The 15,982-nt window shown below is 46.5% G+C and overlaps 1 protein-coding gene across 1 annotated transcript in view; it reads left to right on the forward strand.

Annotated features, from left to right (window-relative positions):
• Window positions 1–15,982, forward strand: part of TECPR2 (tectonin beta-propeller repeat containing 2) — a 107,752-nt gene that overhangs the window by 69,271 nt on the left and 22,499 nt on the right. The window contains exon 17 of the mRNA XM_032405962.1: window positions 5,782–5,930. Within this exon, the coding sequence (XP_032261853.1) occupies window positions 5,782–5,930 (149 nt within the window). The remainder of the gene's footprint in view (window positions 1–5,781; window positions 5,931–15,982) is intronic.

A 15,982-nucleotide genomic window follows, 5' to 3' on the forward strand; every position in this document is an offset into this window, starting at 1 on the left:
CTCCCCCTGCTTGTGTTCCCTCTCTCGCTGTGTCTCTCTCTGTCAAATAAATAAATAAAATCTTAAAATAAGTAAATAAATAAATTCTTATTATCTAAATGAGGGGATGAAGATTTTAAGTTCAGCTGTGTGCTCCCCGCCCAGGGCCCCACGTGGGAGCGGCCATGGCAGGTTGTTATAAGGCAGCAGGCATCGAATAGTAGTGAATAGAAAGTGTAGTGATCGAGGTAGCGTTCATGCTGCCTTGAATTACTTATTTGAGATTAATGGGATGCTTCATTGGCCATGGTGGGTGCTCACAGCAATGAAAGGAAGCACAGCCTTTTAGGACTATGACTCTGCATGTGAGGATTTTGTTCAACATGAAACTTCTCTTTTCCAAATGTACTTTTTCCTGATTTCGCTCTTCTTCTCCCATTGAATTCTTCTGGAAAGGGCAGAATCCCCTGTGGCTGTTTGGGGCTAGTGCCTTAGCGCTGTCTCTTCCATCTACCCCGTGGGGTCTCCGAGGCTCTTCTCCCTGCTCCCCTCCCCCCACGCAGTAGTGTGCCCACCTTTCCCACGATGCCAGAGCTATCTTCCTGAGAAGAACCCTCAGCATGAGAGAGCACCACAGTGCGCCAGCTTCAGGGTGGCCCGCAAGGCCATCGCAGCCTGGCCCGGCCTTCCTTGCACTTGTCTTGCCACGGCCTAGAATGTCCTCCCTGCTTTGTCCTTCCCCCGGCTCTTCTTCCTTCAGGCCTCCGCCAAGACTGTCCCCCGCCCCACCCCCGGCTTCCTTCAGTCCGCATTCCCTCGGGATGCTTGCCTCCCCCCCCCCCCCACCCCCCACCCCATGCCCTGAGTGCCCTGCTCCTGCTCTGTCACAGCGGCCCTTTCAGGCTGACCCCATGTGGTGTTTGCACACAGAGGGGTCCACTTGCTTGGCCGCATCATGCCCAGTGGGAAAGTAGACCGTCAGGGAAACTGGTTGTTACTGGTAACTCCCATTTCTAAGTAATTCTGGGATACGAGGTTTTTTTAGTTTTTGTTTGTTTTAGGGATTTTATTTATTTGTCAGAGAGAGAGAGAGAGAGCACAGCGGGGGCGGGGGGGGCAGGCAGAGGGAGAAGCAGGCTCCCCACTGAGCAAGGAGCCCAATGCGGGACTCGATCCCAGAACCCTAGGATCATGACCTGAGCCGAAGGCAGACAGTTGACTGACTGAGCCATCTAGGCGCCCCAGGGTACGAGTTTTGATCCTGTCTTTGGCCTTGATCCTGATAATCAGTAATAAAACTGCCTAACAGGCAGGTATGAGAACAATCATTGGTTAATCCACCTCTGAGTTGCCACCATCTTGTTCAGGGATGTGATTTATCTGTGCTGTTCTCTGCAGTGCTGGCCTCTTCTTAACAGGTATCCTGACATCACAGACATGAAACATGAAAGCCTGTCTTCCCGGTGCTGATGGTGGGGTGCGGCCCACCTCATGCCGGCCATGCCAGGTTCTTGTAAAGTCTGGAATGTCACCAGCTTTTACATTGCAAGCAGAAATATCAGTTTTGGGGTGCCTGGGTGGCTCTCCCTTCAGCTCAGGTCATGATCCCAGGGTCTTGGATCCCAGAGCCAGGGGAAGGACAGAGCCCGGAGGACATCCCAGGCTTCCTGTTAAGCAGGGAGCCCGCTTCTCCCTCTCCCTCTGCCCCTCCCCACAGCTCATTCTCACTCTCTCTCTCTCAAATAAACAAAATCTTAAAAAAAAAAAAAAAAAGAAAAATTTCAGTTTCATGGATGACTTTTGCAAAGTATCAAGTCATGAATGTGATTTCTACCTTTCATTTCTTTCTTAAGACCTAACATCACTCTTTTCTGCCCCTAATCAAATTACCATGTCAGTTGCTGCTTTGAGATTAAATTAGGAGAATTCTAAAATGTCTGTCTACTGGGGCTCCTGGGTGGCTCAGTCGTTAGGCGTCTGCCTTCAGCTCAGGTCATGATCTCAGGGTCCTGGGATGGAGCCCCACATCAGGCTCCTTGCTCAGCGGGAAGCCTGCTTCTCCCTCTCCCACTCCCCCTGCTTGTGTTCCCTCTCTCGCTGTGTCTCCCTCTGTCAAATAAATAAATAAAATCTTTTCAAAAAAAAAAAATAGGGGCGCCTGGGTGGCTCAGATGGTTAAGCATCTGCCTTCAGCTCAGGTCATGATCCCAGGGTCCTGGGATCAAGTCCCGCATCGGGCTCCCTGCCCCTTGGGGAGCCTGCTTCTCCCTCTGCCTCCCTCTCTCTCTCTCTCTCTGTCTCTCATGAATGAATAAATAAAATCTTTAAAAAAATAAACAAAACAAAAAACAAAAACAATAAATAAATAAATAAAATGTCTGTCTACTGAACCCAGCTTTAGAGACTGAATATGGAGTTTTGTGATCTATTATAGTCCTAGTTTTTAGAAGAAAATTTGCATCATTTAACAGATATTTAAGATGCTGATAACATTTCATTTCCCAGTATACATAAATATGCATTCTGTCAGACATTGGAATGTTTAGCAAACTAATGCAATTTGTAATTTAATTTATCTGGTCGCAGCATTTTAAGATTTTCTTTTTTTTTTTTTTTTAATTTATTTGAGAGAGAGAGAGCACAAGAGGGGGGAGGGTCAGAGGAAGAAGCAGACTCTCTGCTAAGCAGGGAGCCCGATGTGGGACTCGATCCCGGGACTCCAGGATCATGACCTGAGCCGAAGGCAGTTGCTTAACCAACTGAGCCACCCAGGCGCCCCCTCTGGTCGCAGCATTTAATGAGGAAATATTTAGTGTCAGTTTTTGCCTTTAGGTAACAAATAGGATTATATTAGGCAGTAATTTATGCAGAAAAGTGTTTTATAAATAGTAAAACACCAAATAAATGTTACTTTTTGTCCTAAAATATATGCTGAAAAATAATCCTAAAGGGAAAATGTCTCCTTTGTTGAATAAAGTAATTAATAAGTAGAAAAAACAACAGGGAAAGGCAAGAAAATTGTAGTGTGTCTGTGTTCATCAGGCTGGTCACGTAGTAATGGGCCCAAAATGTCAGCGACTTCATATAATGTTGCTTCCCTGCTGCCACAAAGTTGGCTCTCAGCCTTTGGCTCCTAGTCCCTTAGGATTGTGTCCCTTGGGTGGCAGTTTGCTGGCCCTGCTGCTGAGCCCTGTGGCTTCCCTGGGTTGGTCACCATAGCAGGGACAGCTGAAAGGCCCCTTGCCAGCTCTCTTATGCTTCAGTGCAAAAGTCGCTTCTGCCTGTCACAGCCCATTGTCCAGACTAGCGACGGGCCCCGCCTAACTCGCAGGGACCGAAGGGCAGTGTGGAGTGTTTGGGGAGGGCAGGAGTCTCTCCCCCTGTCCTGACCATCTCTGCAGAGCAGTCTCATGTACTGTCTGGATTCAGGCAGCCTGGGGGGCCCTCTGTGAGGTGGGAAGCTGCAGCCTTCAGTTAAACGTTTTCTTCTTTGACCTGTCTCTTCACTTCCGAATGTGTATTCTAGTTGCCTTTACTTTTGTCCTGAAAGAATATTCCTGGAATATGAACTGTGTGTTCTGGTGGCAGCGGCGTTAGTCGCTGCTGTCGGAGATGCTGGCCCGGTGTACCTTGGTCACCATGCAACTGTTCTCACCATCCACTATTGCCTGGAGTTCCTAGTAGGGCAGATTGAAGACTCCAGCATAAAATTGTCATTTAACATTTTAAAATTAGCATTTGTTTCTCAGCTATTTCTGTAATTTACTGCTGAAGGTAGTGTATTTGGAATGGTACCAGTCTTTCACCATGTAGTGTTAGAGCTCTAGGAAGTCCATTCGAACTCCCTGGTAAGATATTCCATAAAAGAGTAAGGAAGGAAAAACTACAGTTAACTTCAGTGTATGCGCAGAGGAATACCGAGAGTTGTTTGTGTAGTGGTCGGTGAATACTTTCCAGCTGGTGTCCTAACTGAAGGCACCAGACAGGATTTCCACATAGCAGGTCCGTGCCTGGGCCTCAGCACAGATCCGTGGGCTGCCATCCACTCGCAGTGACAACTGTGAGCTGGCTGACAGGAGCACGGCCACGGGGCGTAGCTGCACCACCTCCTCCCCCTGCTTTAAAGTCAGAATGACCCACTGCAATTACAAACTCAGCGAAAAACACTGTCAAGAAAATGAAAAGGCAAGCCACGGACTGGGAGAAAAGAGGCACAAAGTGTGTGTCTGACAAAAAGACTCGTATCCAGAATATACAAAGAAAGCCTCTAACTCAGTCATCAAAAGACAGACCATTCAGTTTGAAAAATGCGCAAAAGACTTGAATAGGCATTTCACAGAAGAAGATATACCCAGTAAGCAAGTTATGCCCTATAAGCACATTAAAAGATTCTCAGCATCATTAGTTAACAGGGAAATGCAAGTTAAAGCCATGACGAGATACCTCTTCACACCTCCTAGAATGGCCGATGTGAAAAAGGGGGCAAGACCAGGTGCTGGTAAGGGTGTGGGCCGCGGCATGCACATCTGGTGGGTGTGCAGGACGGCAAGTATACGCCCACCCTGCGGCCCTGCACTTCATTCCTAGGTACCATTCGAGAAAAACAACACATGCTCACAAAAAAGTCTTCTATAGGAGTGACTGTAGCAGCTTTACTCCTAATAGCAGGAAGTGGACACGGCCCAGATGTCCATTGCCAGGGGGCTGGGTGAACTGCGGTATTGGCCTGCAGTGGAGTAATGCTCACAGCATAAAGAAGTGACACTGGGGACGAAACCTGCACACGTTCCACGGAGCGACAGAGACACAGCCCAGAGAGAGCCTGCCTGTGATTGTTTATGTGGACCTCTAGGCCAGACTAAACTGACCCATGCTGACAGAAATCAGAAAAGTGGGTGCCTCGGAACCAAGGGGATTGACACAAAGGGGCCCAGGGGAACTTCCGGGGTGATGAAAATGTTCTATAACTTGACAGGACGTTGGTTCCCTGGGTCATTCATCTGTCAAAACTGACTGAACGGAACATCCAATCTGTGCATTCACTGGCGTCCCAGAGGGCACATGGCTGGTGTAGAGGAGTCAGGATGGCCTGGGTTCAGACCTTTGCCTCCTGGCTTAGCATCATCCTCGCCCTGGGACCTGGGGCAAGTCTTCGTGTCTGAGTCCCGACGACCTCGAGTGTGACCTGAGCTAGTAAGTCACCTCGCGTCACTGGTGCAGGGCTTGAAGTGAGGCTGTCAGACTCAGCTGCTCCCTGTCCCACAGCAGCTGCTCTGCCAGGTAGACGATTAATCAAGTGTAATTTCTCCTTAAAGCCTCCTCCCATTTCCTTTTCTCTTAAAATTGGTTTAATCAACCAGGAGAAATATGAACAGAAACATGAAGATTCTAGGAGATGTAGCTACTTCATACGAATTCTCAGGATCAGGATTCCCGACAAAGAGGAGTTCCTCTCCCCAGAGGCAGAATTTGCTGGTGGTATGCGCTTACGTGGTGAAGCTAACGATGAGGCCCACACAGATATTAACCCTGCGTTTCTTGGCTCGGGGCCCCGTGCTGACAGCATCCTGACTGCTTCGCCTGTGGGGCAGGCGAGCCTCCGCGTGGCGCCTGGCAGGTGGCGGGGCAGCCCGAGGCCTCGCCAGCCCCTCTGATGTGCTGCCCTCAGACAACAGGGGCAACCGCAAGTGCAGCCTCACCCTCTTCCTTTGAAGGATAAAACCAAAGTCCATAGATTAAACGAAGGATTCGTCATTTTACAAAAGTAATTAGTGTGTGGACTTTTCCTTTATTTGTCTACAGGAGCTGTAAAACTGACAAGCTTGGCATGTGGAAATCAGCACATCTGGGCCTGTGATTCCAGGGGTGGAGTTTACTTCCGAGTGGGAACCCAGCCTCTCAATCCCAGTCTGATGCTTCCAGCCTGGATAATGATTGAGCCACCTGTCCAGGTAAGCAAAACTGAACTGATAGCAAGCTGCTCCTCCATGAGACAAGCTGTCAGAACGCAGTTCCTGGAGACGGGGCCGCACCCGCTTGTGTAGGCCTCCCAGCAAGTGGGGGCAGAGGCGTGTGTCCAGGGAACAGGGTACGCCCCCAGCGTGTGCTCACTCATTGGCATCCCAGTCGTGGAATTTCAACTGAACACATCGTTAAAGATGATCTCAGCACTTAAGGTTTTTTTTCCTCTCAAAATTTTTAACTTTTTACAAAACGAACATTGTTTTTTAAAAAAATAAAATCAGGGTCACCTGGCTGGCTTAGTCGGTGGAGCATACAACTCTTAATCTCGGGGTCGTGAGTTCAAGCCCCGTGCTGGGCATAGAGCTTACTTAAAAATAAATAAATAAATAAAATTAAAATCAAACAGTACCCAAAAGTATAGCAAAGAAATTAAAAGTCACTTAAAATCTTGTCATGTAGACAATCTTATCAGCATTTTGTGAATGCCTTTCCTGGTTGGTTGAAATTCTGTTTCCCATCCCCTATGCCCTGTCCCCTCCCCCACCCCTGCCTTATTTCAGTTTACCATGTATTCTAAATGTTTTTCTTCTTCTCTTGACCGTTCCACCATTCATATCAGAAGCAGAAGCCTGATTTTAGGGCACTATTTAATTACCCTTAAAGATCTAATCGGCCTGGTTGCTATACTAGGTACATTTCTGTTAAAATTTATAATTAGGACGCTGTGATTTCATGAGAGTTATCTGCTCCAACTCCTGCTAGCCCCTACTTTGTGACTTTGTTGGAAAAAACAAAGTTGCCGGGGCGCCTGGGTGCCTCAGTTGCTTAAGCGTCTGCCTTCAGTTCAGCTCATGATCTCAGGGTCCTGGGATTGAGCCCCAGGTAGGGCTCCCTGCTCAGCGGGGAGTCTGCTTCTCCCTCTGCCTCTGGCCCTCCCCCTGCTAATGCTCAGGCTCACTCTCTCTCTCAAATAAATAAAATCTGGGGCTCCTGGGTGGCTCAGTCGTTAAGCAGCTGCCTTCAGCTCAGGTCATGATCCTAGGATCCTGGGATCGAGACGCACATCGGGCTCCCTACTCCGCGGGAAGCCTGCTTCTCCCTCTCCCACTCCCCCTGCTTGTGTTCCCTCTCTCGCTGTGTCTCTCTCTGTCAAATAAAATCTTTAAAAAAATAAATAAATAAAATCCTAAAAAAAAAAACAACGAAGTTGCCATCTGCAGAGGCGGCAGCAGGGCAAACAAACAAATGCTTGAATGGAGACAGGCAGGAAATCAAGCATTTGAGTAAATGCCTGTGTTCATGATCATCGACATTTTGGACATCGTGAACCCCCAGGGATGGGGTGACAGAAATCGAGCAAGGCGCAGGGCCAGTTCTCCCATCAGACATGGGCCGTGTGCTGGGAGGCCCTACAGTGGAACCCGGGGTCAGGTCAGAGTTCTTGCAGGCCGCCAGTTAGCGGTCATGACCCCAGAGAGGCTCTGTGTCCTCACTGGTAGGTCTTCCTCGCTCATGGGACTGAGGGAAGAGTGAGTAGAATAATGTCAGGGACAGCATCTCGTGGATCAGAAAGCACGGTGCAAACTCAAGGTCACACATACTGAACTAGGGTGCACGCTCCCTTCTCTGCGTACAGCGGTGCACTAAGAACAGCACGGCGGGAGCAGGCCACCCGGCAGAGGGGAGCCTGTGGTCACTGGCATTGCTGCGCACTGCTGGGTCATGGTGATGAGAGACAGACCAGCGGGTGGCTCGTGTCATTATCATTCTGAAATTCTTTTTATGCAAGGCACCTTCTTGTTACCTGAGCCCTTTGATACGTCATTGCTAACACATTCCTTTTTTTTTTCTAAGAGCTTTATATTAATTCTTTTAAGAGTTATAATTCAGGGCGCCTGGGTGGCTCAGTCGTTAAGCATCTGCCTTCAGCTCAGGTCATGATCCCAGGGTCCTGGGATCGAGCCCCGCGTCGGGCTCCCTGCTCAGCGGGAAGCCTGCTTCTCCCTCCCCCACTCCCCCTGCTTGTGTTCCCTCTCTCGCTCTGTCTCTCTGTCAAATAAATAAATAAAATCTTTAAAAAAAAAAAAGTTATCATTCAGGGGTGCCTGGGTGGCTCAGTCGGTGAAGTGTCTGACTCTTGAGCTCAGAGTCGTGAGTTCAAGTCCCGTGTTGGGCTCCACACTAGGCATAGAGCCTACTTAAAAAAAAAGAAAATTGTGGGATGCCTGCGGAGCTCAGCGGGTGAAGCGTCTGCCTTCATCTCAGGTCATGATCCCAGGGTCCTGGGATCGAGTCCCGCATCGGGCTCCTTGCTCAGCGGGGAGCCTGGAAAACAAAAAACAAACAAAAAAAGAGTTCTAATTCACCTTTTTCATAGTGTATAGTTCAGGGGTTTTTAGTATAGTCACAAAGTTGAGCAACAATCACTACTGTCCAGTTCCAGAACTTTCTCATCACCCCAAAAAGAAAACCCATACTCATTAGTAGTTACTCCCTTTTCTCCTGGAACCTCCCAGTTCCCTCAGCCATTCATCTCCTTTCTCTGTTTATGCCTTTGCCTGTTCCTGGATTTGCCTGTTTTATATAAATGGAATAGTACAGTATGTGGCTATTTTTGTCTGCCGTCTTTCACTTAGCATCACCGTTATAAGTACCGTAGCATGTTGTAGCATATCAGTACTTTGTTCCTTTTTATGACTGAATAATGTTCCGTCGTGTTGATGGACATTTTGCTTATCCATTCATCAGGTGATGGACATTCGGGTTGTACCCATGTGTGGACTGCTGTGAACATTTGTGGATGAGTATTTGTGTGGAGTTATGTTTTCAGTTCTACTGGGTATATACCTTTAAAGGGAATTGCAGGGTCAGATGGTGAATGTATGTTTTAAATGTTTAAGGACCTGAGGCAGCTGGCTGGCTCAGCTGATGGGGCACATGACTCTGGATCTTGGGGTTGTGGGTTTGAGCCCCACATTGGGTGTAGAGATTACTTAAAAATAAAATCAAACGAACAAACGAATGGTTTTCCACAGTGGCTGCATCATTTTACATCTCACCAGTAATGTATGAGGGTTCTAGTTTCTCCACATCCTCACCAAAAATTTTTCTTGCCCGATGTTTTTATTCTAGCCATCCTGATAGGTGTAAAAATGGTATCTCATGGTTTTGACTTGCATTTCCCTAATGACTAATGATGTTGAAGATCTTTTCATGTGCTTATTGGTTATTTGTGTATCTTTTTTGGAGAACTATGTACCATTTTTCAACTGGGCTGTTTGTCTTTTAATTTTTTTTAAAAGATTTTATTTATTTATTTGACAGAGACACAGCGAGAGAGGGAACACAAGCAGGGGGAGCAGAAGAGAGAGAAGCAGGCTTCCCGCTGAACAGGGAGCCCGATGCGGGACTTGATCCCAGCACCCTGGGATCATGACCTGAGCTGAAGGCAGACACTTAACAACTCAGCCACCCAAGCGCCCCTTGTCTTTTAATTATTGAGTTATAAGAGTTCTTTAGGTATTCTAGATACTAGACTCTTATCAGATATACGCTTTACATATGCCTTTGATGACGTATGCACACCTGTTGCCTAATCCAAGGTCATGAAGATTTGCAGCTGTGTTTTTTTTAGAAGTCTTACAGTTCTAGCCCTTATATTTATTTTTTTTAAGATTTTATTTATTTGAGAGAGAGAGCACACGAGCAGGGGGGAGGAAGAGAGGTAGAGGGAGAAGCAGACTCCCTGCTGAGCAGGGAGCCCAATATAGGACTCAATCCCAGAACCCTGGGATCATGGCCTGAGCTGAAGGCAGGCGCTTAATTGACTGAGCCACCCAGGTGCCCCCAGCCCTTATATTTAAATGTTTGATTTATTTTCAGTTAATTTTTGTATATGGTGTAAGGTAGGTGTCCAAATTCATTCTTTTACACACGGATATCCAATTATACATACCAGCACCATTTATTAAAAAGACTATTTTTTTCCTATTACATTGTCTTGGAGGGCTGTCAGAATCAATGCATCATAAATTAAGGATTTTTTACTTTAGTTCTATTTCCGTGATCTGTATGTCTATCATTATGCCAGTACCCCATTGTCCTGATTATTCAGCTTTGTTATAAATTTCAAAATCAGGAAGTGATTTTCCTTTTTTAAGATTGTTTTGGCTACTCTGGGTCCTTTGCATATCCATATGAATTTTAGGATCAGTTTGTCAATTTCTGCAAAAAAATGCCCACTGGGATTTTTATAGGAATTGTGTGAATCTGTAGATCACTTGAGAGAAGTCTTGCCATCTTCATAGAAGTAAATCTTCCAATCCATGAACATGAGCTATCTTTGCACTTATTTAGATCTTCTTTAATTTCTTTCGGCATTTGTGTGGTTTTCAGAGTATGTGTTTATTTGTTTTTTTTTTAACTACTTTTGTTAAATGTACTTCTAAGTCATTTATTCTTTTTGATGCTATTGTGAACGGAATTGTCTTCTCAATTCCATTTCAGTTTGTTCATTGCTAGGATAAGTTTCTGTATATTGATCTGGAAAACTTGCTAAACTTATTTATTTCTTCTAATAACTTTTTTGTGGATTCCTTAGGATTTCTTATATACAAAATCATGTTATCTACAAATAGAGATAATTTTACTTCTTCCTTTCCTATCTGGATGCCTTTTACTTCTCTTTCTTATTTAATTACCCTGGCTGGAGCCTCCTGTACGATGTTAAGAAGTGGCAAGAACAGACATGCTCATTTTGTTCCTGATCTTAGGGGGAAAACATTCATTCTTTCACCATTAAATAATGATATTAGCTGTGCATTTTTTTTTTTAAAGATTTTATTTATTTATTTAAGAGAGAATAAGAGAGAGCACATGAGAGGGGGGAGGGTCAGAGGGAGAAGCAGGCTCCCCGCCGAGCAGGGAGCCCGATGCGGGACTCGATCCCGGGACTCCAGGATCATGACCTGAGCCGAAGGCAGTCGCTTAACCAACTGAGCCACCCAGGCGCCCAGCTGTGCATTTTTTATAGATGCCCTTTTCAGACTGAAGAAGCTCCTTTCTATTCCTAGTTTGTTGAATGTTTTTTTTTCCATGAAAGATGTTGGATTATGTCAAGTGCTTTTTCTACGTCTACTGAGATGATCCTGTGGGCTTTTTTCCTTTATTAATATGAAGTATTGTATTGATTGACTTCTGTATGCTGAACCACCTTTTGTTTCTGGGATAAATCCTACTTGGTCGTGCTATATAATCTTTTATATATATGGTCCTAGATTTGGCCTGCCAGTATTTTGTCATGGATTTCTGTGTCCATGAGAGAGATTGGTCTTTGGTTTTCTTTTCTTGTCATGTGTTTGTCTGGTTTTGCTCTCAGGATAATGCTGGCCTCGTAGGATGAGTCGAGAAGTGTTTCTTCCTCCTGTTTTTTGGAAGAGTTTCTGAAGGATTGGTGTTAATTATTCTTTAAGCATTTACAATTCCTCAGTGTAAGCCTGGGCTTTTCTTTGTGAGATGTGTTTTGATTACTGATTCAGTCTCTTCACTTATTATAGGTCCACTTAGAATTTTCTGTTTCTTCTTGATTCAGTTTCAGTAGTTTGTCTTTCTAGCAATTTGTTCATTTCATCGATATTACCTAATTTATTGGCATCCAGTTCATAGTATTCCCTTATAATCCTTTTTATTTCTATGAGGTTGATAGTTATGTTCCCTCTTTTGTTTATGATTTTAGTAGTTTGAGCTTTCCCTCTTTTTTCCTTAGTCAGTAGAGCTAAAAGTTGTCAATTTTGTTGATGTTTTCAAAAAATGTCTTTTGGTTTTGTTGATTTTTCTCTATTGTTTTTCTATTCCTGAGTGCATCCATTTTCACTGTAATGCTTGTTCTTCCACAACTTGTTGTGCACAGTGTTCTGCTTGCTAGTAACATTGCTCTGAGAGTTCCCAGCAGTATTTGTCACATTATCACGTGCTGTAGAAGACCTAGCGTGGCTGGAAAGGTGTGCAGAGTCCCAGCACAGGGCCACGCAGCATCAGTGGAGGGCTGCTGAGAGTGAGAGTGAGGTCTGCAGGGCGTGTGGTGTCAGAGGGCTGGAGTGGGCTGGTGCCTGGCCTCAGCCTTTGCCCATCAAGCTGAAGGCCCGGATGTGGGCGACCCGGGGGGGCGGGGGGGGGAGGTGCCAGACAGCAAGCTGCTACCAGTGTGGGCTCCAGCTAGCCTTGCCTCGCTTGGGCCCCTGTCTGCGGCCATGGGCCACTCGGGCAGCTGGCTGAGTTATGGCTCAGCCATAGGGTTACATCAGAGACTCTGTGAACCTGCAAATTACTCTGGCTTTCTCTGTTTAGCTTCTAGAATAGCCTCCAGGAAGCGGAGCTCAAATTGGGAAGAGAGCTTTACTTGGAGTGCTCTATTGACTGTAGCGATTAACAGCTTTGCCCAGGAAAATGGCCAAATAGAGCAAGTTCACATGAAAGGGCCTCAGCTGTGCTCTGAATAAAGTAATGATTGCTAAATGGGCTGTTAAACACTAACTATTCCAAGGAGTTCCACTGAACGGAGCCACGTTTTCAGACTCAGTTAGCTTTTAGTGCACTGGAGAAGACATTCACTTTCTGTGGAATTTGAAGATAGAAAATGCTTTTCAAATTGGTTCCTGTGGGAAAAAAGTCAGACTTTACATTTGCCCAGGCTTTTATACCAGCCTGAGCTGCCGTAGTCCTGAATTTACCACAGGACGTAGGAGTCAGGATTGGCTCTCCCCACTTGCCACAGGAAGCATGTGACTTGGGACAGGCACGTGACTGGGCAGAACCGCAGCCCTAGTGAGTGAGCAAGCCGAGACCGGGCCCCAGGCCCGCCGCGCTCTGATAGTCGGCGGGGCCTGCCTCTCCTGGGCAGCTGGGACCCACCACTCAGTTGCAGAGGGCCTGACAAGATGAGTGTGGCAGTGGGGAGATGATGCTTCACCGGAAGGGTTTAGAAAATCAGGACTGTGTGGTTGGATCCGAGCATTAGAGTTTAAACGGGGTTTCCATGTTGCGATCATGACTGACCTCTTCCCACTGTGTTTTTTATTCATTCTTCAACTCGGGCTTCCTGGCCAGCATGTAGGATGTGTTCGCAGTGGACACAGAGGGAGGCGGGTCATAGATGCTACCGGGCACAACGGAGCGAAGCACCAGAGATCCTTCACGGTTAGCAGCGCCGACTCCGTTTCTGTTTCCTCTTCTCATGCCTGGTGAAAACCTCCCCCCTGTAGTAGTTTTGGGGTGAAGTTTTCACAAAATACTCAAAACAAATGACTCAGTTTTCAGACTTACTAACATATGGAAGGGTTTGGAGAAGATATTTATAGTTGTGTTTAGGATTTTTTTTGGCATTTTTGCTTTAGTGAGAGAATGTTCTGTCCATGTTAGAGGTAGTGCGAGAGCAAGCTCAGTCGATGAGGTGACCTCTCACCTGACTGTGGGCACCGAGGGCCCCAGGAAAAGAAGAGAAGCGTCTGGTTGCGCCTGCCCCAGTTTGGCCCCACTTCTCCTTTCAGACGGGGCTTCTTTACCTGCCCGCTCACTCCCGTCCACCTCCTGTCCCCTCTCTGTGTCCTGAACAGACTGCCCTTTCCTGACCCCTGGTGCTGTGCCTCCCATGGAGTGAGGCTGCGGCCCACCCTTCTGTGTGGACTGCTCATGGGTTCCCCAGGGCTCATTTACTCTGCCTGGATGAGAGCTGTGTCTGGCAAATGGCCAAACTAGTATTTAAAAAATTATTTACATTCAGGTGCATTAGGTATTTTTAGCTGTATGAACAACAAAACAATAAAATAAGTATATAAGCATGGTAATAGATAATACTTGTAAGAATGCCATGCCCCCAGACCTGCCAGTAGGGATCTGTAACTTTACGCATCGAGATCTTTGGAAAAGTTCACACTTAACAGCAGGAGAGCTTTCGTTAGAGAAGGGTTAGCATTAGAGGAGACCCCGCCTGAACTGAGCCTTCTGTCGATTCATCAAGATGAAAGTCATTTCAGGACAGCAGAGCAGAGAGCAGTCTGAGATTTCACTCTCCTTACCCCTCACTGAAGGCACAGCTGAGCAGCCCTGATGACACTCTCCCTCGTTGCACCCTCTCGTGGCACCCACTGTCCTAGCACAGGTCACTCTCAGCAGGGGACAGACAGTGGAAGGAGGGGCACCCACAGCCCAAAGCCAAGCTCTGTGGGTACAGCTGAGCACCTACTTCTAAGAATTTTGGGGTGTTCTGATTGATGACTAGTGTTCTCTCCTGAAATAAAAGTGCTAATAGGCCTTGGGGATAATGAAACCAGATCCCTGTCGCCTCACTTGGGAGGCCATGGGCTAGATCCCTCTCTCGTGCAAATGCACAGCACTGTGCAGCAAGTCAGCCTCGTTCCTCATTGGACTTTGCCAACATAGCTCCTCCCCCTGGGGCAGTGGGGGTATCGTCCTCTGGGACAGCGACACACACAGAGCTTTACATGCCAGAGCAGCAGACAGAATCCCATTTGAGAGTCCCTGTTTTTAATAAGAGACCGAAAAAGTCATTGCTAGTTACATGTTTAGTGTCTAGGAGGTCTCTGCTCTGTAGGAGGGATGTTACTAGGATTTGCTATGAAGGAGCTGAGTTAAACTATGATGTGTTTATTCAGGAAAATCCACCATAACTCTGCCACATTACTCCACAGAAGAGTTTTTATTCCCATGGAGAAATGCTCACAGCACATTGTGGAGTAAAAATGTCAGTTACAAAACATGTTCAATGATACTATTTTCGTTTTAAAAAAAAATGATGTATATGCTGAAAACTCTGTAAAGATACACAGCGAATGATAAGGGTTACGTCCGGGAGGTGCTATTGTGGCTGATCTTTTTTCTTCCTTTTGTTTACCTTTGTTTTCTGAAAATCTGGCAATGGACTTATACTACTTATAGAATAAGTAGTTCATAACTGTGAATAATCTAAATAAGACTCAATCTTAGGAAATAATCAAATATGTTCCCAAAGCTATTTGTTGTCACAATAGCAGTGTGAACTGACTCTTCTGCTGGTGCAGCGAGGCTGTGTGTGGTGAGTGAAGCAGGTGCAGCACCCGCCTTGTGGAGAGTCCACTTAGCAAATTATGACAGTGGCAGTTGTTATAAATAATTAAGGATGTACTTTGAAAAGCCGTTTAAAATCATGTCCTGGTGAGGGGCGCCTGGGTGGCGCAGTGGGCTAAGCGTCTGACTCTTGGTTTCGGCTCAGGTCATGCTCTCAGGGTCGTGGGATCGAGCCCCGCATCGGGCTCCCTGCTCAGCAGCGAGTCTGCTTGGGATTCTCTCTCCCTCTCCGTCTGCCCCTCCTGCTCATGCTTTCTCTCTCCCTCTCTCTCTCAAATAGTAAATAAATAAATCTTTACCAAAAAAAAGATCATGTCCTGGTGAGTGTTGATAAGGACAGTTGTTCCCAGTGGAGGGGTGGCCCTAGTGGCTTTGGAGCTGGCCTTTGACTGCTTAACAGAGGCGGCAGCAGGCCCACGACAGCTATAGGTTGTATGGCTCCTGTGTGGCTCCAGTTACAGGAGATTCTGGAACAGGTCAAACTGAACGGATCTTGATGGCAGAAATCAGACCCATGGTTGCCTGGGGGACATGGGGGCGGGGGGGGGGAGATGACTGGCAGGGGCTTGAGGCTACTTCCCCGGGGATGACAATTGTCAACACTCATGGAATGGCGTGCCTATGGTCCATACACTTACTGTATGTAAACAGTTCTCAAGAGAGAACTGTGAACTAATCCTGACTATAGTTGATGATTTGCATGTTGAAGGATTTAGGAGAGACTCTGCTGATGTCTGCAGCTCTCTTTGAGACACTTCCAGAAGCAAGATGGACTGCTGGGTGGATAGACAGACGGGTGGATACATGAATAGGCATGCACAGTAAAGTGTTATTGGTAGTGAGTGTATGGGTGTTTCCGGTAGAATTCTTTCATGTTTTTTGTATGTTTCAAAATTGTCGTAATAAAGCTTGGGCGGGG

The sequence above is a fragment of the Phoca vitulina genome, unplaced genomic scaffold, assembly GCF_004348235.1.
Source record: "Phoca vitulina isolate PV1807 unplaced genomic scaffold, GSC_HSeal_1.0 scaffold7, whole genome shotgun sequence".
Classification (NCBI taxonomy): Eukaryota; Metazoa; Chordata; class Mammalia; order Carnivora; family Phocidae; genus Phoca; species Phoca vitulina.